This window comes from Salvelinus sp. IW2-2015, linkage group LG5, assembly GCF_002910315.2.
Source record: "Salvelinus sp. IW2-2015 linkage group LG5, ASM291031v2, whole genome shotgun sequence".
NCBI lineage: Eukaryota > Metazoa > Chordata > Actinopteri > Salmoniformes > Salmonidae > Salvelinus > Salvelinus sp. IW2-2015.
This window is the reverse complement of record NC_036844.1, coordinates 15628150-15651501: the sequence shown is the minus strand read 5'-3', so window position 1 is coordinate 15651501 and position 23352 is coordinate 15628150. Positions and strand designations below refer to the sequence as shown.

Genomic DNA, 23352 nt, shown 5'->3' with positions numbered 1-23352 from the left:
AATGTATGGAGTAAAAAGTACATAATTCTCTTTAGGTTTTGCAGTAAAGTAAAGGTTGTCAAAAATATAAATAGTAAAGTACASATACTGCAAAAAACTACTTAAGTAGTACTTTAAAGGTATTTTTACTAAAGTACTTTACACCACTGATACTGTATACCAATTGATTCTTGAAGAACATAACTTATAAATGCKTCATGATCTTGGTTCAAATCTCATACCCAATCAGAACCCAAAATATAAGCTAGWTCTACTCCAATGTTTGTAAACAATGTAAATGTAAACAAACTCCGAATAGCCTCAAAAGTCATTGCAWCAAAAGCTCTGTCTACACATTTGAGAATGGTTACATTTCTCCAGGCCAATCCCACAGCTTTTTACCAAAACAAAGGCTGCGTGGGTGTGTGTGCCAGACAAAAACAGTAACCTACATCAGTCAGTTGGCCCTATCTATAACTGCAGGCTGGTGGGCCCTTACTGCATATCATCATTTTATAGGTACTGCAAGGCCCCATTTGTCAATCATTTCACAATGCTGTGTAAACTCCCCAGTGCCCCTTTAAGTCAGTCATCCCCAGAGTGCCTAACTCTTCAATGGAATGAGGGCACAAACACAGAAGGGCTTTACATGTTAGTGTGCTTAGGTGTAAGAAGGATGCACTCTCCAAAATATATGTTACAAATGTGCTATAACCATTTCCATCCTTGAGGAATGGAGATGGCTATAATGTAAAACATATATATTATTGTGTATCTTGATCAACTAGGCCTTCCTCAATGTTAATGTCCTTGGAAGAACCCAGGTGATTAATACCAATAAACATGTCAGACAGAAGACTCAAGGTCCTATCAGGATACAGATAAGTTATTACCCAAACTAGTCAACGCACCATCTGTCTAACCTTGGCAGACCCATGGCTGTTATAATTATCATTATCTGAGGTCAAATATTACAAAATCTCTCAACTTCGTAAAGGTTGAGAGCAAGCCTTGTCGACTTGTCCAACACGAATAGGTCCATGACATTGATGCGTAGTGTACTTAAAGAGACGTGAAGTTGAAATGCCTCGAGGCATGACTCATGTAAAGAATCAGACACCAGTTCGATACGTGTATATGTTTTTCTATAGATTAAACTTGAAGGCCAAAGAGAAATACTTAATAATGTTGACTGACTTCTGTTGACAGAAGCGGCGCAGTAAGGCGTAAAGGCTACCCACTGATTTCCCTCAGGTGAGACAGCGCGAACATGTTCTCTACAGTTTACCCTCTGCCCAGTGCCCAGGCTTTCACCTCACCTTCTGTACAACATGAGAGAAACCTGGGAGCCGAGGCTTCCTTCGTAGAGATACGTATTTATAATATGTGGCTGTCTTTCTCCTCACTCGTTTTCTCTCTCCGCGCGCATAACCTCGCACCAGGATATACTCAAACCTCTACTTCGTTATATGTTGTTTCCATGTAAGCTAGTCTACTGTAGGCTTGCATCACGTAGGCCAAGTAGCCTACACAGAAGTTTTTGCAACATCATCTGGTCTTAAAACATATTGGTGTGCCTACATCAACTTTCTTGGTAGGTAAGCCTTTGAACTATGGGTAGCATCATGTGTAGGTCTATACGTTAATTTGGCTAATGATSAATTTATAGGCCTACAGGCTACATTTCACCCTGCGAAACAATACTTTTTTCATTTGAACAAAATGCAGAGATGGCATCTCTGTTGCGCATGTATAGGCCTATCTGATGTGCACACTGTTGTGCCTGCAACTCTGAAACCGAGGGTCTAAATATTAAAAAGATGTCACAAATTCAATACTATGCACATTCTAAGTGGACTGAATAATGCGCCTTTTGTATCGCCTCCTCCCATTCTGCAACTGGCTAAATTCCTCTCCACTCTCTCATCGTGCGTCTGTCTCAGTCTCTGACACACCGCGCAMGGAGCACGAGCCTATCTCCGTTTGCTTGTGTTACAGAGGGAATATTTAACGGGTTAATTTTCTTTGCCTCATGGGCATATTGGATATTCTGAAATAAATATAGACTCTTATGCCGGAAGTTATATTTCTTTGTAAATACTGGTAATCGTTGGCGTAATTGGGTGGTCCACCAAGGAACAGCAATATGACTGAGATGGTTTTTCAGGACGCGGATCTTGGTGAAAACGAACTGTTTAATGTTTTTAAAGACATTTTCGTCTCTATGTGATATGTGTTTCATGTGTTTACGCGCAACAGTGAGGTAGAATTCTCGTCCAAATTTGACCGCATATCAGAGGTATCCGGAGCTGGGTGATTTATGTGGTGAATGCGGCGGTCAGGGTCGGTGTCTGAGCGCTGCAGGAGCAGCGAGTGGCGGGGCATGATTTCTCAAATGTTTCAGTTCGCGCGGCGCATTTGGATTATTTCTCCAGAGATGTTCCTGCTTCCCATGTTTTGGTTTTTATCTCAGGCTCTTGCAGCACCATCTCTGACGGCCGAACAGATGGATATGGGGGTGGTAAGTGRCTATATTCTTCCGACACTTTACACTGAATATTTGAACATAGGCTACTGCAGTGGACACATTTTTCTTGGTTAAATAGGCTACGTAGCCTCCACAGTTCCTAGAATAATATAACTAAACTTTTATCCACATAGGCCGACAATAGGCTGTTGAAATAGGTGACCTCATATTAGTTCATTATCAGCATATCAAGACGATGCCAACTATGGTGTATAATAGTAGTGTAACTCCTGCGCTTTCAGTGAACATTGAGAAATCATATAGGTTGCTTTTTATTGTAGCCTTATGGCTTCAGTCGTTTAGAAACAGAAGATAAAAGGCAGAGTGAATAATTTTTTGTGAGTATTGTTTCTGTGCCCTGTAGTCTCCCAGATGCATTTGCCTAATATATGAAATTAAATATTCAGTGAAATCAGTCTGACTTTCAGTAAATATTTTAATGGTAGACTATCCATAATTATTTATTTGGACATCGGTCATGGGCTACTCTGCAATGTGAGCGACTGCTCCGTCCAACCTGGTCTCAGAGCATTTCGTATTATTCCGTATGAAAATCCGAGACACTCCATTTAGTATGATATGTTACGTTTCGTACAAGCTTGTATGAGTGAAAATATCTCTGCATGATCCTCGATATCACTGTGCAGACCGTATCAATATGTTGTCAATCTTGTATAAGATTGTAATTACCCTGATTTATAATTTTTCACATGCACAATATGATGTAGGCTACAATTCCTATGACATATTACACATACCGTGGCCACTTTACACGCATGGCACAGAACGATGAAGGAACGCTTTGAACTGTTTGTAAATGCAAATCAGAATCATGGCCGTCATTGCCTGCGGGTGGAGAGGTGAGAGAGGAAGAAATTGAAGAACGGTTGAAGAAATGCTACCAAAATGTAAGCAGATTTCAAACGCAATATRGCTCAAGAGTGTAGGCCAATTGCCCTGTAGGCTATGGAGCTCATGGAGAAGTAACCCCTGAAGACATGTTTCACTTTGAAATGGCATTTCTGAGTGCCTCAATATTTCTGCTCGCCACAGGAGCCACGGGGTGATGGTGATGCGATGGCGAGGATGCTCYCTCCTCTCAGCGAGTAGACAAAAATTGCTGCTTAAATAATCAGAGAGGTCATTTACACTTTACACAATCATCCAAGCATTAAATTAGTTGAAAGTCGAGAAATTCTATAAATGGTCCTCATTTATCCCTTAAAGAAGTTCTCCAACACCATTTAATTTAGACAGTACCATCAGAGTAAAATAGTTTTTTTTATGCAGGCCTGCATTCAAGAACCAGTACCCAAGCTTTACAATGATTTCCCCATTCTATAGAGAAGATTATTGTCCCCAAAATACTTTTGTACAGTATGACAGTCATCTGTAAAATGTCCTGCCCCTACCTTACCCTCCCCACCCAAACTCTCTCTCTCTCTCTCTCTCTCTCTCTCTCTCTCTCTCTCTCTCTCTCTCTCTCTCTCTCTCTCTCTCTCTCTCTCTCTCTCTCTCTCTCTCTCTCTCTGCAGATCTTCCTCCCTATGTTTTCAAAGTTCATTCACTAGCATGAAGGCTGTGAGGGCAGGGGGCAGAAGATGATCTTGTCTCACAGCTTTAGCTCATAAACAAGGGTCACACAAATGCTTTTTCATGTGCTGACCTCTACATGGCCCCCCTGGAGCCCCGTGAGTGGTGTAGGTGCTGTAAGCGTGCACATTTAACAAAGCTGCATCATGTCTCTGTGGAGCCGACACATTCAACACAGTGGACACTCTAATTGCCCGGTGTTACTGTGTGGGCCAGGGCCTGTCTGGCACCATTACTGGGATGTGTCTGTACAGACGATGGCCAGCTTAGCGGGGTAATAAGTTGGCCAATAACTGAACCTTATTAATGTGGCACAGCAAGGAGGCAGAAGGCTTAGGCGGGATCGTTCCGCACTAGTGGTGCGCGGGTCAGCTGTTTGTTCACCCACACCCGCCCACAAATGCTAATAACCCATCTGCAACCGCCCGACTAGGCCTATTTTATGTGGTTGAAATACTATCAGCTTTTATGATGCTGATAAAGATAGCACCTTGACAGATGCTATCTCACTGCACATTCACATTCTCTCAAGATGTTGAAAGAAAGAAATCATATTTCTCCTCTCTTGTTGGTGTATCATTTTACTGCACAAAATGCTTAATTCTGCAGGAGTTAATATTAAGGCTATGTGAGACGTTAACCTACAGTTAGTGTCCAGATGTCAGTTTCCATTTAACCCATCTGAACAGTAGGCTACGGTTCCCTTGATGTGCCGTAGGCCTATTTGAAGTCCCCTTCTTGTGACTGTCGAATTTGTATAGCTTCACAATCATCACACATCATCTTTACCACAGCAACAAATCTTTCCCAAACATTACTTTTCTGGCCCTCCCTTCTCTTTATTTTCAACTCTCCATTTTGCAGCTTTTCTGTATTTGAATTAACCTCTGACGTTGTTATTTTTGCCTCTGTGGATTGATGTTAGCTTTTTCTGCCCGTTCCCAAAAGCATTTGGCGATTGGCGTGAAGGCTATTTGGCGCGTGTACAGTTAGGCTCTAAATCTTAGGCTTACGCACCAATACCAGATAGACTAAAATAATGAAAGAAAAACCTCAATGTAGCCTATAGATATAAATAGTTTTTTCTTTATTTAACCCGCCCGCCATCCACCCGCTCTTCATACACACAATATTTATTGACCCTAAACCCGGCCGCCCCATTGATATAACGGCAGGGACTGCGGGTTATGAGTCAACCAGCGCATCATTAATCTGCACAACCAGCCCATCCACAACACAGGCTTTACAGCAGAGATGTGATCAGATGATTACAGAGACGATTCAACGCGTGTGCTGGTGCATGTCGGTGTGTACTGGTGCAAGTTGTGTGGGTGTGCATTTGGGTGTGTCCGGCTCAGCTGGGCAGGCTCAGGTGCGTAGAAGTTACCGCTGCGGGAGGGCATTGGTCAATACTCAGACAGACAGATGTAAAGACTGCTATCCCCTGGAGTGCCACCCCATCTCACCCCCTTCTGCAGCCAGCTGGGATTAAAGTAAGGTTTACGTGGGGCAGGTGAGTGTGTTGCTCACTGATTAGGGTGGGAGGCCATTTCCCCTACTCAGCAGAACCATGTCGGAGACTGCTATTCACCAGGGGCTTGGGATAAGCCCCCTTCCAGACAGCCCACCAGAGACACACTAGACACTGTCTCGATGTCTGGGTTATTGTCATTGTACATCACATGCAAAGTCCGATTGGCAATTTTGTAACATTCTAGGAATTGGGATCAAATGGACACATGCAAGCTATAATCAGCACAATATGCTTTCTGCTCATAATGTCATTTTCCCCCTGTGGATTACAGTCTGCTGATACTGAGAGCCCTAACTCCCCAGTGGACAACTCTCACAGCTCTCAAGCATCTCTTTAGCTGTCATATAGACCAGTTGAGGAAGCWCGGAGATMATGTTTTAATCAGCCAGCAAATCACTCCTGTAGAGAACGTGTAGTTGCAGTAGAAAGAAAACAGCATATTTTGCAAAACTAGAGTTATTATCAGTATAGTATTGCAGTAAAGTTATAGTTCTCTGGCTAGTGTGAGCAAGCTGACTAGAAGGTAAGAAGCTAACGTTATAGTTCTCTGTCTAGTGTGAGCAAGCTGACTAGAAGGTAAGAAGCTAACGTTATAGTTCTCTGTCTAGTGTGAGCAAGCTGACTAGAAGGTAAGAAGCTAACGTTAAACGAAGCCTGACCTCAGCAGTAACAAAAGACAACTAAGTTCTCATCATAACTTTGCTTTACAGAGAGTACTAGTGAGACAGACAGTGGCGAGGCTGAGGCAGGCTGCGACGCATGCAGGAGTAGACAGAGGAGACAAAGAGAGAGAGGAAGCAAGCAGAGAAAGAAGATAGTACTAGTGTGAGCAAGCTGACTAGAAGGTAAGAAGCTAACGTTAAACGAAGCCTGACCTCAGCAGTAACAAAAGACAACTAAGTTCTCATCATAACTTTGCTTTACAGAGAGTACTAGTGAGACAGACAGTGGCGAGGCTGAGGCAGGCTGCGACGCATGCAGGAGTAGACAGAGGAGACAAAGAGAGAGAGGAAGCAAGCAGAGAAAGAAGATAGTACAGAGGTTCCCAAACTTGGTCCCGGAGCCCCATGTGGGGTCCCCTGAAAGAATCTGTACTAATTTTATCAAACAAATCAAGAAAAGAAAAATAAGATATGTTTCAATATGAATAACTCCCAATGGCCTACCTTCCATATAGGCCGACATTAAAATGCAACCAAACTGCAAACAATACAGTTTTAAAAATGTTAGACGTTTAAGTTTATATCGGTGGTTGTTTGTCTTAACTCGATTGCCTACTGGAGTTTATGGTTTGCCCACTTCTTTTTACCACTACAACACTGGTTATTATCACACCCTAAATGTAGGCACAATGCTTATAAGAAACAGTGTGAAATGATTCCGGCTGAAATTTGTGTAGATACGATGTGCTACTGTTTGAGTCCCCCATTCTGTTTGGAGTGTGGCAGGATGGTATCGATCTTACCAGCCCGTCTATATCCTAAAGCGGAGAATCTCATTTTGCTGTAATTTCTTTAATGAGAGCACCATCTGGTCCCATCTCCAGTGGAGTGGAGACGAGAGGAGGATACACCCCCCCCCCCCCCCCCCCCCCCCCCACACACACACCCTTGAATTCGCACCACACAGTCCAGTCGTGTCACTTCCTCTCAGCTCACTCTGTCCCACCTATAGCATTTCTCCTCTGGAACTCTGTAGACAGGATGCATTCCTTTACCAACCCCAGTCTGCTCCAATTACACAGAGAGGCGTCGGGAACAGGTAAATGAAAGAGAGCGGGATTGATTGACGGGGGAAGGGAAAATGGGTAGGAGTTAGTGTAGCTCTGAAAGGAGAAATCAAACAGAGAGGCACAAAAGAAGCGCACACCAAACAAAAAAAGCTACCYCACCACTTAGACAAGTGGCAAACATGAAATCAATACCCTCTCTGCGGCTGGGATGGAACTGTCTCTTTGGGCTAATGCTCTGGGGAGAGATTTGCACCTGTGGAGAGGAGAGAGGATACATTTTTACTTAATTGTCCTCGTCAGCTGTAGTTGTGAGTCGTGACTCAAGTGTGTCTGAGTTATGGTATGTTACTATGGGCTCTATCCAATCCGTATCGTGGAAGTTCAGCATTACAGCATGATTGAAATTMAAAGGAAATGTTAGCGGAGACCGCATTCACGGTAAACGCTGCATATATCGGCGCAATCAGAAATTACCTTCACATTTCTATCGCTTAAATCATACAGATTTGAATAGAGCCCTAGATAAAAGTGATGTGGGATATTAATAATAATGGTATGCCTTCTCTTTCACACACTCCCCTGGTTCCTAGTCCACTTTTAGCACGTCTGTCCTACTTTCAGTTGGCACTTTGGACGCCTGTGACCATACGTCCATTGCACGGCATGGTTGGGACAGATTCCGGGCAAGGAGATTATTTCAGGAACAATGTCTAGGGAGAGGAGGCCGCAGTGCAGGAGAGAATATATTACTGTACAGAGAAGGAGGGATACCCAGCTAACAACAAATGTTCCCACAGCTTTAGAGAATGTTCTCTTAAGAGTCTCATTAGGTTATTACCTAATATTTTCATAGGAATGTTCCAGTGATGTGCAAGGACGGTTTCCAAGAGACCATTGACCTTATTATCAAACAGAATTTACCCAGAACTTGGTTGCCATGTTCTCCAAATATAATATATTTATGTTCTAGACACGTATCATGGGAACGTTGCAAAAGCATTGTATCCAGTTTTCTGTGGGATAGGAGAATATTCCATCAACATCCCACCAAACATACACAGAACATGGTTGCTATGTTCTCAGGACATAAGATATTCATGTTCTAGACACGTTTCATGGGAACAGTGCAAGAACATTTGTGTCCTAAAAATCTTCATTACAAATTATTACACATTAATGTTGCTTTGCCAATCAAGGCCCTGATTGGTGAATKACTTATCCATTCATAGCTCTTTGTCTGTTAGCAAAGTTAAGGATGCTCACACACACAGTTATTTTAACATACAATTTTWAAAAAAWMTATGGAAAATAAAACAATAATATACTGTACACTACATGACCGAAAGTATGTGGACACCTGCTCGTTGAACATCTCATTCTAAAATCATGGGCATGAATATGGAGTTGGTCCCTCCTTTGCCGCTATAACAGCCTCCAATCTTGTGGGAAGGCTTTCCACTAGATGTTGGAACATTGCAGCGGGGACTTGCATCCATTCAGCCGCAAGAGCATTAGTGAGGTCGGGCACTGATCTTGGGTGATGAGGCCTGGCTCGCAGTCGGCGTTCCAATTCATCCCAAAGGTGTGCGATGGCGTTGAGGTCAGGGTGGTCCCGTTCTGTGAGCTTGTGTGGCCTACCACTTCGCGGCTGAGCCGTTGTTGCTCCTAGACCTTACCACTTCACAATAACAGCACTTACAGTTGACCGGGGCAGCTCTAGCAGGACAGAAATTTGACGAACTCTGTCATTTATGTTAGTATATTTATCTAAGCCATTAAACTTTGTAACTGTTTTAAAGTCACCATTGGCCTCATGGTGAAATCCCTGAGCGGTTTCCTTCCTCTCCGGCAACTGAGTTAGGAAGGGTGCCTATAGCTTTGTAGTGACTGGGTGTATTGATACCCCATCCAAAGTGTAATTAAAAGCCCCACCATGCTCAACGTCTGCTTTAAAAAATATATATTACATTTACTAATAGGTACAGTACCCTTCTTTGCAAACCATTGGAAAACCTCTTTGCTCTGGTTGAATCTGTGCATAAAATTCACTGGTCGACTGAGGGACCGTACAGATAATTGTATGTCTGGGGTACAGAGATGAGGTAGCCATTTAAAAATCATGTTAAACACCATTATTGCGTACAGAGGGAGTCCATGTAACTTATTATGTGACTTGTTAAGCAAATATTTACTCCTGAACTTATTTATGCTTGCCATAACAAAAGGGTTGAATACTTATTGACTCAGACATTTCAGCTTTCTGTTTTTTTATTAATTGTGACCCGTTTCAAGAAGCTAGCCGTATGTCCCGTATGTCGCATGTCACTACATCACAGAAGATGCATTTGAAAGTTTTTAGTTTTTTTATTAAAATGCCTTCTGGAACATGTGAACTTTTATGTGCCTTAATACAAACTTGTATGCCATCTGTAAATATGAATAAAATTGTTAAATTACAAGCCTAGTTGGTTTAGCCACGCTAGCCATGATTGGCCTAGATAATGGCTAGGCTGGACATGCCGAAAGATGAGTTCATATTGATCTGCCATGTAGTATGCTTCTGTCTATAACATGAGCTGCTCAGCATGTGTAGTTAATCCTTTCTAATGCTACTTTTTTTGAAAGATATCATGAAGAAGTAAAAAAGTTTTGCTTCTGCTCTCAACATTGCGTCTCTGAAGTTATCAGGCGCTATCGACAGCGATCAGTGGGAAAAGGTTGTGATCGACTATTTTCTGGAGGACGATCTTGCCATTCTGACTCTGAAAATGAATCCGACAATGAGGAAATCCCCGATTTAGGTTAACCATTTTCATTGAACCAGACATTGTACAGTCGTGGCCAAAAGTTTTGAGAATGACACAAATATTAATTTTCACAAAGTCTGCTGCCTCAGTTTGTATGATGGCCAATTTCATATACCCAGAATGTTTATGAAGAGTGATCAGATGAATTGCAATTAATTTCAAAGTCCCTCTTTGCCATGCAAATGAACTGAATCCCCCAAAAACATTTCCACTGCATTTCAGCCCTGCCACAAAAGGACCAGCTGACATCATGTCAGTGATTCTCTCGTTAACACAGGTGTGAGTGTTGACGAGGACAAGGCTGGAGATCACTCTGTCATGCTGATTGAGTTCGAATAACAGATTGGAAGCTTCAAAAAGAGGGTGGTGCTTGGAATCATTCTTCTTCCTCTGTCAAACATGGTTACATGCAAGGAAACACATGCCGTCATCATTGCTTTGCACAAAAGGGCTTCACAGGCAGGAATATTTGCTGCCAGTAAGATTGCACCTAAATCAACCATTTATCGGATTCATCAAGAACTTCAAGGAGAGCGGTTCAATTGTTGTGAAGAAGGCTTCAGGGCGCCCAAGAAAGTCCAGCAAGCGCCAGGACGTCTACTAAAGTTGATTCAGCTGCGGGATCGGGGCCCACCAGTACAGAGCTTGCTCAGGAATGGCAGCGGCAGGTGTTGGATGCATTCTGCATGCACATCTGCATGCCACAGTGAGAGCAAGAAGCCACTTCTCTCCAGGAAAAACATCAGACTGATATTCTGCAAAAGGTACAGGGATTGGACTGCTGAGGACTGGGGTAAAGTCATTTTCTCTGATGAATCCCCTTTCCGATTGTTTGGGGCATCCGGAAAAGCTTGTCCGGAGAAGACAAGGTGAGCGCTACCATCAGTCCTGTGTCACGCCAACAGTAAAGCATCCTGAGACCATTCATGTGTGGGGTTGCTTCTCAGCCAAGGGAGTTTTGCCTAAGAACACAGCCATGAATAAAGAATGCTACAACACACATCCTCCCGAGAGCAACTTCTCCCAACCATCCAGGAACAGTTTGGTGACAAACAATGCCTTTTCCAGCATGATGGAGCACCTTGCCATAAGGCAAAAGTGATAACTAAGTGGCTCGGGGAATAAAACATCGATATTTTGGGTCCATGGCCAGGAATCTCCCCAGACCTTAATCCCATTGAGAATTTGTGGTCAATCCTCAAGAGGCAGGTGGACAAACAAAAACCCACAAATTCTGACAAACTCCAAGCATTGATTATGCAAGAATGGGCTGCCATCAGTCAGCATGTGGCCCAGAAGTTAATTGACAGCATGCCAGGGCGGATTGCAGAGGTCTTGAAAAAGAAGGGTCAACGCTGCAGATATTGACTCTTTGCATCAACTTCATGTAATTGTCAATAAAAGCCTTTGACACTTATGAAATGCTTGTAATTATACTTCAGTATTCCATAGTAACATCTGACAAAAATATCTAAAGACACGGAAGCAGCAGACTTTGTGAAAATTAATGTTTGTGTCATTCTCAAAACTTTTGGCCACGACTGTAGAGTCTTCTAATGACAGTGATGGGGAAGAAATGGAGATCAACAGTGTTGTTGTCACGGAAGAAGTTGACCGAGTTTTGAAATCAGTGGAATGGGGGGTGGAAGCAGAGAGATGATTACCAAATGCGGAGAGTCTCGAAAAGAGAACACAGAAGGCTGTTGTATAAAACACCTGTCCTCCGGATTACATCTTCAAACTAAGGGCAACAATGGGATCCATGGCAGAGAAGGAGAAGCGTTCATCCGTGTATATGGGTAAGAGTCTAGCTACATTTTCAGATATCCTGTTCTAATTRTGTCAGAAAGTTGTTTTCATTGCATGTTAAAGCGTACTGTTAGCTAGCTAGCGAACATTAGCTGGCTCGCTAGCTAACGTTAAGTGTATGACAGTGTTCTAGTACTCAAGACTGGTCTCGGTCTTGAGTCTGGTCTCAAGACCACACAATGAGTGTCTCGGTCTTGTCTCGGTGTGTCGGATACATTTTTACTCAGCCTTTACTCAGTCTAGGACAGTGAGGACTCCGAATTTCCTTGACTCGCTCGTAGGGAAGAGAGGGAGACATTTTCAGAAAGTTGCGCACTCACTATTAGTAAGGGGAAACAGGGGGACATTGTAACAATTTTTATATCTATTATAGACATGTTTGTGCAATGGTGAACCTATTGGACCTAGGCCTTCAGTGTGTGACAAGCTCGCTGGGCCAATTATGAGCTGCCCTATGGGACTCCTGGTCACGGCTGGTTGTGAAGACAGAAGTGTCCATACGTTTTTGTTAAAACGGTCCCACCCATTACAAGTCAATGTAATTGGTTGATTCCACTGTCAGTCCAAAATGTTGCCCTAATACAGTTGAATGGCAGATACTTTCTATRAAGCTTCTGATGGCCTAGCCAATTGCTGACTTAGCTAGCTATAATTATCTCCCCAAAGACCACCAAAAAAAAATCATGATTGGATATTTTTTTCTCTTCAGTGTTAACAGGCTGACTACACCGCTCGCGTGGCATGCGCGAGCATTACAAAATAAATAGAAATCTATATTATTCAATTATTGCGCCCACACTGCTCGCGCGCGCCAACGAGCGTCTGCGTTGCCAAGGGCTAAAATAGAAGTCAGTTCTATTTGTGACGCAGATCACGCTGCAAGTCCCGCCTCTCCCATCTCCACATTGGTTTATAGAAGCAGGTACCCATGTGCCAARTACTCATTGGTTATACCCACGTGGGTGACTGAAAGACGAACGAGATCAGTGGCGGAAATGCACATAATTTATGAAAGTTGCCAATCGCAATATAAAGTCTAGAAGAAAAAGCCTGGAAGGAGGAGAGATGACTAGAAACAATTCGGTCGACCGTTTTATGTGTGGATTAATTGGCGGAGTAGAGTAGCTTGTGCATTTCCGGTAAAATAACAACAAAAATGTTATATCCCAGGACAAATTAGCTAGCAACAGCAAGCTAGCTAAATAGGACAAGTTAGCTAGCAAGTGCAAGCTAGCTAGCTTAATTGCCATAAATGTTTAATGCTTTTTGACCTGTCCCCAAATTAATATAATTGGTTCAGAATTTGTTTTTATATTTTAACCTGCGTGTCGTGATCGCGTTTGGTGTGGGGGGACATAATACATTTATGCACGATGGCGCATGCTCGCAGACGGTTTGGGATCCGTGTTAACCCTTTCCCTTTTCAAAAACTGAAGCGATTAAATCAGAACATAATTGAAAATAATAATATTATTATTATTATTTTATATATCCTTAGCCTTTCTCTGAAAGCGTAGAAGGCCTTCATTGTTCCCAACTGTGTTTGGGTTAGTAAAAATGTGTAGAGAGGCTCTATTGTCCTTCAGCATGCATTTATTCTGAATGTTGATGTGAAATATGAACACAGAAATACTGGACATTTTGAACACTTATTATGGTGACAATTTGACAAAATTACAGTCACGGGCTTGAATGTGGACTCTCCGTTTCTGGTCTTGGCATAGCCGCGGGAAGTAGGAGTGCTGAGGGTTCTACAGCACCCCCTGAAAAATAAAAATAATAATTAAAAGCTACATAAAAATATTTTGAAACGTTTCTTTTTTTTTAAAGTAGTGCGTGCGCTGGGCCTTTAATCCTTAAAAGAAAAAAATTGCGGCACCCCTCTTGTCTAGGGTTTTTTGTAAGTCTAGGTATATATATGTCTATGGTGGCCTGATATGTTTCCCAATCAGAGGCAGCTGTTTATCGTTGTCTCTGATTGGGGACCATATTTAGGTAGCCATTTTCCCTTGGGTATTGTGGGTTCTTGTCTATGTGTAGTTGCCTGTTAGCACTCATTTTGAATAGCTTCACGGTTCGTTTTTGTTATTTTGTTAGTTTTGTTTAGTGTTCATCCTTAGAATAAAGAAAAATGTACGCATACCACGCTGCGCCTTGATCTCCTCCTTTTGACGGCCGTGACAAGAACAACATGACCTGCACCAAAGTCAGATTAGCATATAGGCCAAGGACTAGATAAACATGTATTTTTACTACTACTTTTTGCTACTATATTCACCACTTTTAGCCTTGAAATATTTGGTTGTTTACTACACTAACTTATTCACTAACTTAAATAAATGGGTGGGGTTAAGGCTTAAGAGGGTGTGAATGATGCTGAATGGGTGCCATTCATGGGTAATCTTCTCAAAAGTGGGGTTACAAGTTTATCAACTTTCAAAGCAGAATTACTTTTCCATTGTTCCTCAACTACAGTGTATGATATACCATTTTCTAGCTCTGATTCTCTACTTTTATCCAATGTAAAAATCACAATTTCAAATGTTGCTACATAGGACCAAATCCAGGTGGTGGGTCACAATATGTAAACATTTCTTAAAACATAATTCCACTTTGGCGTTACGGGATGTTGTGTGTAGATCAGTGACACAAAATCAATTTAATTCATTTAAAATTTAGGCTGTAACACAACAACGTGAAAAAAGTTACAGGGTTTGAATACATTTTGAAGGCACTATATTACCCCCAACACTGGTCCCAAGTGATTCTGTTGTCTATTTTTCATGGACTGTGTTATGTACTGTTTTGGTATAACTGGCATCTTCATTGCTTAAATGGCAAATGTGAGAATGTACAAACATGCTACTGTAAATATACATATTTCTGATACTCTGAGAATACGGCAACCATGTTCTAGGTATGCTTCTGTCAGACACAACACTCCCTCCTGGACCATGTTTAGGCAAAACATTTGGAATGTTCCAGATAGAAACACTATGACTAGAGCTGATGTGATTCCTTATCAGAGACACGTTTGTTCTACATCTATATGTGGTGTGGATAAAAATAAAAATAAACATTATAGAGAGTTCCCTTTGAGATGCTCAGCTATCTGGAATTCTACCAATTCTTATCTTTCAATAAGAAACACATTTGAATTAGATCAGATAGYTGTGTTGTAACTGTTGCCAAACAATMACATTAACGTATTTGGCTAGTGATGTAAGAGTAGGGTGATTCCCCTAGTGGGTCTCGAACCCAGACCACAAGCACCAATGACAAAAGCCCTAACCACTGTTCCAATAACTGTTCCAATTCTCAAACTTTTTCACTCGGGCCCGCCTTTCATCAAACCTAGCTAAAACACCTTAGCTGACATTAACTAGTGGATCTAGACATTTCTGGCAAATTATAAATAGCTCTCTAAGGTCTGCAATGACTAAAATGACAAGAGCAAAACTGCTAATGCTCTACCCAATTTCGAAATTGTACCTTATGCAACTTGTCAGAATAACTATGGAGAGTAGTGAGTTCCTTAAAAACAATAATCTGCACCCTGGGGGGCGCACTAGTGATGCGTGGGTTGACTCATAAGCCGCAGTCCCCGCAGTTATATTCGCGGGGCGGCGGGGTTTAGAGTGATTCATGTGTGGATGAAGGGCAGGTGGGTGGTGGGCGAGTTGAATAAAGAGAAAACAATACCTGAAAGAAATCCATAAATGTATCATTCTTGTGCAATTTATATCTAAACATTTAGGTTTTTCTTTCATTATTTTAGGCTATCTGGCATTAGTGCATAAGCCTAAGCTTTAGGGCCTAACTGTACACGCGTCAAATAGCCTTCACGCCAATCACCAAATGCTTTTGGGAACATCGATCCAAGTAGGCAAAAAGGACAATGTTGGAGTTGAATTCAATAAGAGAAAAGCTGCAAAATGGAGAGTTGAAAATAAAGAGAAGGGAGGGCCAGAAAAGTAATGTTTGGGAAATATTTGGTGAAGTGGTAAAAGAGGACGATAGCAGTGCCAGCTACTGTATGTTATGTGTGATGATTGTGAGGCGCTATACAAATTCGACAGTCACAAGACGGGACTTCAAATAGGCCTATGGRACGTCAAGGGAACAGTAGCCTACTGTTCAGATGGGTTAAATTGAAACTGAKATCTGGACACTCATAGCCTTAATATTAACTCCTGCAAGTGGCGAGCTGTCATTCAGGGCWGMTGGGTTAGAGCTTTAAACAAGTCAGCCATGTCAACTATATTTTTGAAAAAGGAAGTAAATGCTGAATTCACTGTTTCCTTGCCAGACAAGGCACCGCCAGGTGTAGCGATGGTAGGGATTCACTCCATGGTGCTGAAAAGAAAGCTCTGCTGTTGGGACAGCTTTATMTAGGACCTAACAGTTTGTGGGCAACGTTTGTRATCGTTATAATGCAATGAATGTATTGTTTAGTGTTTTGTTGTGTTGTGTAGTGGCTTTGCTGGCATGCATTAAAAAAAAGATGTTGAGTTTGCTCCACCAAGATTTACGTGCTAAAAGCGCCAATGGTTTCTGCAGAATTAAGCATTTGATGCAGTAAAATCATTCACCAAATGTAGGCAATTTTTTTTACTGGGGAACATAAATGGAGAAATAGGATTTCTTTCTTTCAGTATCTTGAGWGAATGCAAATGCACAGTGAGATACTGTCTGTAGAGGTGCTATCTTTATCAGCATCATAGAAGCTGATAGTATTTCAACCACATAAAATATGCATCCAAGCCGAACTGAAATGATCAGACACATATTGGGTCATTTTCACAGCTTTTTATTTCCTTACAACCGGTCAAACTGATGTCATATGGACATTTTGCACAGAAAATCTTTTCATAATTTTATTTTCTCCCTGATCCCTAATCGTCTTTGCTCWGCAAAATAAGCAGATTGAAGCATTCATTTTATTGATTTATTACGTTATTCTGGTGAGCTAGGGTTTATTTAGTCTTCTAAGGTAATATATAATGACAGAAGAGAAGCTACTATACATGTATCTAATTATAGACCAGTTGACTAACAAATAGCCTAGCAAAATATTGGATATTATAAGCAGAAACATATCTATTTTTTTTTTACTCTTTTTTCCTCCCCAATTGGTAGTTACGGTCTTGTCCCATCGCTGCAACTCCCGTACGGACTCGGGAGAGGCGAAGGTTAAAAAAAAAATGTGTTTGTTTTCTCCCAGACCTAAAGAAATTGTCTTCTGATGTGATTTAAGTATTGACCTGGACTCAAAACATCAACTTTTTTMTGTGTTTCTCCATGAACAACTGTAATTTTGTGAGTGAAAAAAAAAGCATGGAAAAGTAAAACTTTGTGGTTAAAAAATCTCYGATTTCATAGAGTTGTTTATTAACCATTATTTTACCAGGTATATTGACAGAAAACATAGTTCACTYCTTTCTCTTGTACACTAAGGACCCGGGGAAGAGTTGCAGGGGAGAGGAGAAAAGAAGAWTGTGTCCATTTGAAAGCTAGAAAAAAATGAGTAGCTCGCAACATGTTTCTTTTTAGCTCTTGTGCTAGAAGATATTGGAGACCCCTGAGTTAGTCCATGTCCAGAAGAAAACCTAACCCCTCCTCCCTAGGCACTTGATAGGTGTAAGCAATAGGGTGAACAAATTAAATCTCAGCTCTATTAAAAGTACATTCAATAATAACTTTTATTGYTCATAGTGATTCAAGAGTATCATTAAAACAGGTTCATATGCCCCAACAACATTAGACAACTATACAGAAAGCCCTTAAATTGTTTAAATAGTTCAATCAATGAGGAYAAAATAGTCAAATTAACTGATAGCTGGGCCTCCCGGGTGGCGCAGTGGTCCAAGGCACTGCATCGCAGTGCTAGCTGTGCCTCCAGAGATTCTGGGTTCGAGCCCAGGCTCTGTCGCAGCCGGCCGCGACCGGGAGGCCCATGGGGCGGCGTACAATTGGCCCAGCGTCGTCCGGGTTAGGGGGGGTTTGGCCGGCAGGGATATGTTTGTCTCATCGCGCACTAGCGACTCCTMTGTCGGGCKGGGCGCAGTGCACGCTGACCAGGTCGCCAGGTGTACAGTGTTTCCTCCGACACATTGGTGCGGCTGGCTTCCGGGTTGGATGTGCATTGTGTCAAGAAGCAGTGCAGCTTGGTTTGGTTGTGTTTCGGAGGACGCATGGCTCTCGCCCTTCGCCTGTCCCGAGTCTGTACGGGGGTTGCAGCGATGAGACAAGACTGTAACTACTACCAGTTGGATACCATGAAATTGGGGAGAAAAAAGGAGTAAAAAATAATAATAATTTAAAAAATAATAATAATCCAATTTAACTGAGAGCTGACACAGACATGTGGCGTAGAAGGAAGTGCTGAATGCCGTGAACCAAAAGGTTGTGAGTTCAAATCACAGGTGAGGACATGTTGAATATGAATTACTGTATAAATGAACATGCACAATGTAAACAATTGTGTCAATTCTATGTTTGGTGGGACATTGCTGGAATATTCTCCTTACCCTCAGAAAACTGTACACATAAATGTTCTTGCAACATSTCTAGAACATTAATAATGTATATTCTGAGAACATGGCAACCATGTTCTGTGTATGTTTGGTGGCATGTTGATGGAATATTCTCCTAACCCTCAGAAAACTGGACGCATGAATGTTCTTGTAATGTCCCATAAAACTCATATAGAACATTAATGTTGTACTGTATATTCTGAGAACATTGTATCCACGTTCTAGATAAGTTCTGCTTGACATTAAGGGAATGTTCTTCTAACTTCAACAACAAAACATGCTAAAAAGGTTTTTTGCTGACATAGAATGTTCCCCAAACTAACGGAAAATGTTCTTGAGGAGATTGTCAGATTTGCTGAAGGGTTTAAGACAGCCTCAAAGGCCCTATCCGTGAGGTTTTGCAGATCCTGACATATTGGCAGCCGCAGCAGCTCTGCAGTCTGGGATTGCTGCACTGACCTCATCCAGACCCTATCGATCAGCACGAAGACAGGCATATTCAGACCGTTGATAGATCAAATATTCATACTTTGCAGTGAGGTTTAAGATAACAAGATGAAGAAGTTTGTTTTCCTGAAACAACCACACATGCAGAACAGCCACATAAGCATACATAAACTCACACACACCAAATGGGATTACCTCATAATATTCCAAGCAACATTGACTATTATCAGAGTGAAGCAATGGATCATAGCAATGGAACAGGGAAACAATACTTCACTGGCCAGAAATCTGCATTTGCAATCTCTAGACTTAATTCATGCCATTGTAATGTTGCTGGCGTCAAAAAAAGATGTTCAAGGGAATTCCAAATGCCAGAAAGTATGACTTACAGTGGTAATGAATCAAATTGTGTGGGCGAGGGAGTGGGAATTATTGTTCTCCGSAACAGAGCTGCAAGCGATCTCCCTCTCTCTATTGGCTCACATTGATTCCTGCACTCAACTGTGGTTTATGAACGAAGCTGCCACACTCCACGAAAACCCCAAATCAACTCCATGTGCTCCCTCCCAGGTCTTATTTTAGCCGAGGGGTCATCCCTCTCCCCATCTCATCCCAGATCATGAAATAGTCACCATTGCATCCAAATGACCAAGGAGCTTTTGTAATTACTGTGGTTACTGGTATTGCGCTGTCTTTCCTGTCACATCACATCTCAATACAGAGTCCAGACAACTAATCTGGTGATGCACGACCTTAAAGCACCATTAAGGAAACCACAAAGCAACAACAGAGCTCTTCTTAGATTGCTTGCAGAAATTTGAGGAAGAATAACGAAAAAATTGTGTGTGCGTGTGTGTCTGCATGTGATCAGGTTTGTTTAGAATGTGTGTGGTATGCATAAAGTATCCGTGTGAGGGCAAGTACGTCAGTAAGGGCAAGTACGTCAGTAAGCTGACAAGCAGTCAGCTCCCACTATGAGTAAGCAGGAAAAATGAATGTAGAAAGCCACCTTGTTACTGATGCAGGTGACAGGACCCTTTGGCTTTTAGTAAGTTTGTTCATTTTCCAGGTTGTTCTAAGCCACACAGCAGGTGATGCCGCCGTTTGTCTCTCATTAGCATTTGTCAGTTCTTAACAAGACGAAAGGAGAGCGGAGCAGTGAAAAAAATGAAAGCGAAAAAGCTCCCTCAGAGAAATCATTATGGGGAATGAAGACGTTTGATGTGTAGTGTAGAATCAGCTTCAAGCCCGCCGTGTAATGTTCTCACGACGAGACCCTATTCCTCTGCTGGTCCTTATGGAAGGAAGTTGGAAAGAGAAGGAGCAGGAGCAGGTTGGGTTAGCTAGCAGCTTGTTTTCAGAGGCCTACTAGTGCTAATTAGATAGAAGACACTGATAGGATCAGGGAATGAGCTAATAGGTGAGAATAATCAGACTGTGATGAAAATCATCTTAACCACACATATTGGAGAGTCATCATTAGTGGAACAATTCGTTGTTGACATGATTTTCTCTCAGCCGAGCCCATGGGAGAGAGAGAGAGAGTCTATTCTCTGGATGGATGGTTGTCTTAATAACAATTTAATTCATTAAAGTGCTGTGCAAAAGTACTTCAGAATGAAACAAGTTACTCCTTGATTGACACTGCTTCTCTAGATTTCTGACAGCCCATACAAAGTCCAAGAACTACCAATTCATAAACCTGTATCAGTCTATAAAAAAAGTTATTGGTGTAGAAGGCAGGCAGGATACCTGTGTGGGCTGGGATTGGCTCAGCAGGGAGCCCACTAAAGGTAATGCCCCTCACTGTGTCCTTYATATGGACTCCTCACCTCACCGGCTTCGTTTAAAATGGATTTTCAGTAAATTGGTTACTGCCTCTGAGTTAACAACATTGTAAGTCACCCTGGGAAATTGTATCTGCTCAGAGAATACTGTGTATGAATGTAGCTAAGCGGGGATAGAAATGGGCTTTTCTCTGTCTATATGGTTTATGCTTTCACTTCTTTGACCCCTGTGGCTTCTGGGTATTCCAGTGCTCACATACCTTTCACTGGCTTTGCAGAAAAGTCCACAGATCTGCTGAAGAGCTCTAGCCTTCACATGGAAAGAAATAGTTAGTCCCACAAGCCAGAAACAAAGCAGAAGATTTGCTTTTTCTGAGTGGCCAAAGTACTGTTTTTACTGATTGGTTCATTCTCTGCTGATGTTGGGGGATCTTTATAACAGTGTTGCAGTACCTGCATTGCTTGCTGTTTGGGGTTTTAGGCCGGGTTTCTGTACAGCACTTTGAGATATCAGCTGATGTAAGAAGGGCTATATAAATACATTTGATTTGACTTGCAGTAGATTCTTGTCACGCCTGACCATAGAGAGTCCTTATTTTCTATGGTGGAGTAGGTCAGGGTGTGACCGGGGGGTTAGTCTAGTTTATATTTTCTATGTGGGGTTCTAGTTTTGTTATCTATGTTGGTGTTTGGTATGATTCCCAATTAGAGGCAGCTGGCTATTGTTGTCTCTAATTGGGGATCGTATTTAAGTAGCATTTTTTCCACCTGTGTTTTATGGGATATTGTATTTTGAGTAAGTGTATGTAGCACCTCTGTAGTCACGGCTCGTTGTTCATTTATTGTTTTTGTTAAGTTTCACTATTAAATAATTATGTGGAACTCAACATCCGCCGCGCCTTGGTCCGATCATTATTCCAGCGAACGTGACAGAATATCCCATCAAACCAGGACCAAGCAGCGTGCCCAAAGAGGGAAGGATTTCTGGACTTGGGAAGAAGTGATGGGGAGATGCGAAACCATTCCTTAGCGACAGACGGAAGGAGATAATGGAGGACAGCAACGACGACAGGGTTCGCGGCTACAGAAAGCCCAAGGACAACCCCAAGTTTTTTGGGTGGGGGCACATGGAGCTGGCGGCTGAGCAGAGGTAAGAGCCAGAGACTGTCAGGGAGGCAATGACGAAGTTGGGAGAGAGTGAGATGAGAGAGATGTTGTGCAAGTGTGTTCTGCTCAACATCTGACCAGAGGATCCGGTTAGCAGTCTGGTGCAACCTGTGCCGGTTCCACGCTTCTGGCCTCAAGTGCACCTCTCCTGTCCGGTACGTCATGTGTCTCCTTCTCGCACTCTTCCTAAAGTGCGTGTTCCCAGTCTGGTACGTCCTGTGCCTGTGCCTGCTCCTCGCACTCTTTCTGAAGTGCGTGTCTCCAGTCCGGTACGTCCTGTGCCTGCTCATCGCACTCTCCCTGAAGTGCGCCTTCCCAGTCAGGTACATCCTGTGCCTGCTCCCCGCACTCGCCCTGAAGTGCGTGTCACCAGTCTGGCGCCACCTGTGCCGGCTCCACGCACTAGGCCTCCAGTGCGCCTTCCCAGTCCGGTGCGTCCTGTGCCTGCTCCTCGCACTCGCCCTGAGGTGCGTGTCACCAGTCCGGTGCCACCTGTCCCGGCCCCACACATCAGGCCTCCAGTGCGCCTCCCCAGTCCAGAGCTTCCGGCGACGGTCCCCAGTCCAGAGCTTCCGGCGACAGTCCCCAGTCCAGAGCTTCCGGCAACGTTTCACAGTCCGGAACCTCCTGAGACGGTCCGGAACCTCCTGAGACGGTCAACGGTCTGGAACCTCCAGCTCCATGGCCGGAGCCTTCCCCTGCGCCGATGCCCAGTCTAAGCACGGCGTCCGGTCCAGCTCCATGGCCGGAGCCTTCTCCTGCGCCGGTGCTCAGTCCAGGTACGGCGTCCAGTCCTGCTCCATGGCAGGAGCCTTCCTCTGCACCGATGTCCAGGCCAGGGCCGGTGTCCAGTCCCGCTCCATGGCAAGACCCTTCCTCTGCGCCGATGCCCAGTCCAAACACGGTGTCCAGTCCAGCTCCATGGCAGGAGCCCTCCTCTGCGCCGATGCCCAGTCCGAGCACGGCGTGCAGTCCAGCTCCAAGGCAGGAGCCTTCCTCTGCGCCGATGTCCAGTCCAAACACGGTGTCCAGTCCAGCTCCATGGCAGGAGCCCTCCTCTGCGCCGATGCCCAGTCCAGACACGGCATCCAGTCCCGCTCCATGGCAGGAGTCTTCCTCTGCACCGGTGTCCAGTCCCGCTCCATGGCAGGAGCCTTCCTCGGCATCTAGGTACAGTCCAGGCACAGTGTTCAGCCTGGGTCCATGGCTGGATCCGCAGGATGAGCGGGTTCTTCGGCCCGCACCAGAGCCGCCACCAAAGATGGTGGATCCGCGAGCTGAGCGGGTTCTTCGACCCGCACCAGAGCCGCCCCCGATGCTGGCGGGATGAGCGGGTTCTTCGTCCCGCACCAGAGCCACCTCCGATGCTGGTGGATCTGCGGGATGAGAGGGTTCTTTGTCCTGCACCAGAGCCGCCACCGACACTAGACACCC

At 43.4% G+C, this 23352-nt stretch overlaps 1 protein-coding gene across 1 annotated transcript in view; it reads left to right on the top strand.

The window, feature by feature from the left end:
- The first annotated feature begins 1926 nt into the window (after positions 1-1926).
- LOC111963972 (matrix metalloproteinase-17-like) overlaps positions 1927-23352 on the top strand; it is an 86225-nt gene continuing 64799 nt past the window's right edge. Inside the window, 1 exon segment of the mRNA XM_070443576.1 lies at positions 1927-2500. Within this exon segment, the coding sequence (XP_070299677.1) occupies positions 2309-2500 (192 nt within the window). The 5' untranslated portion in view covers positions 1927-2308.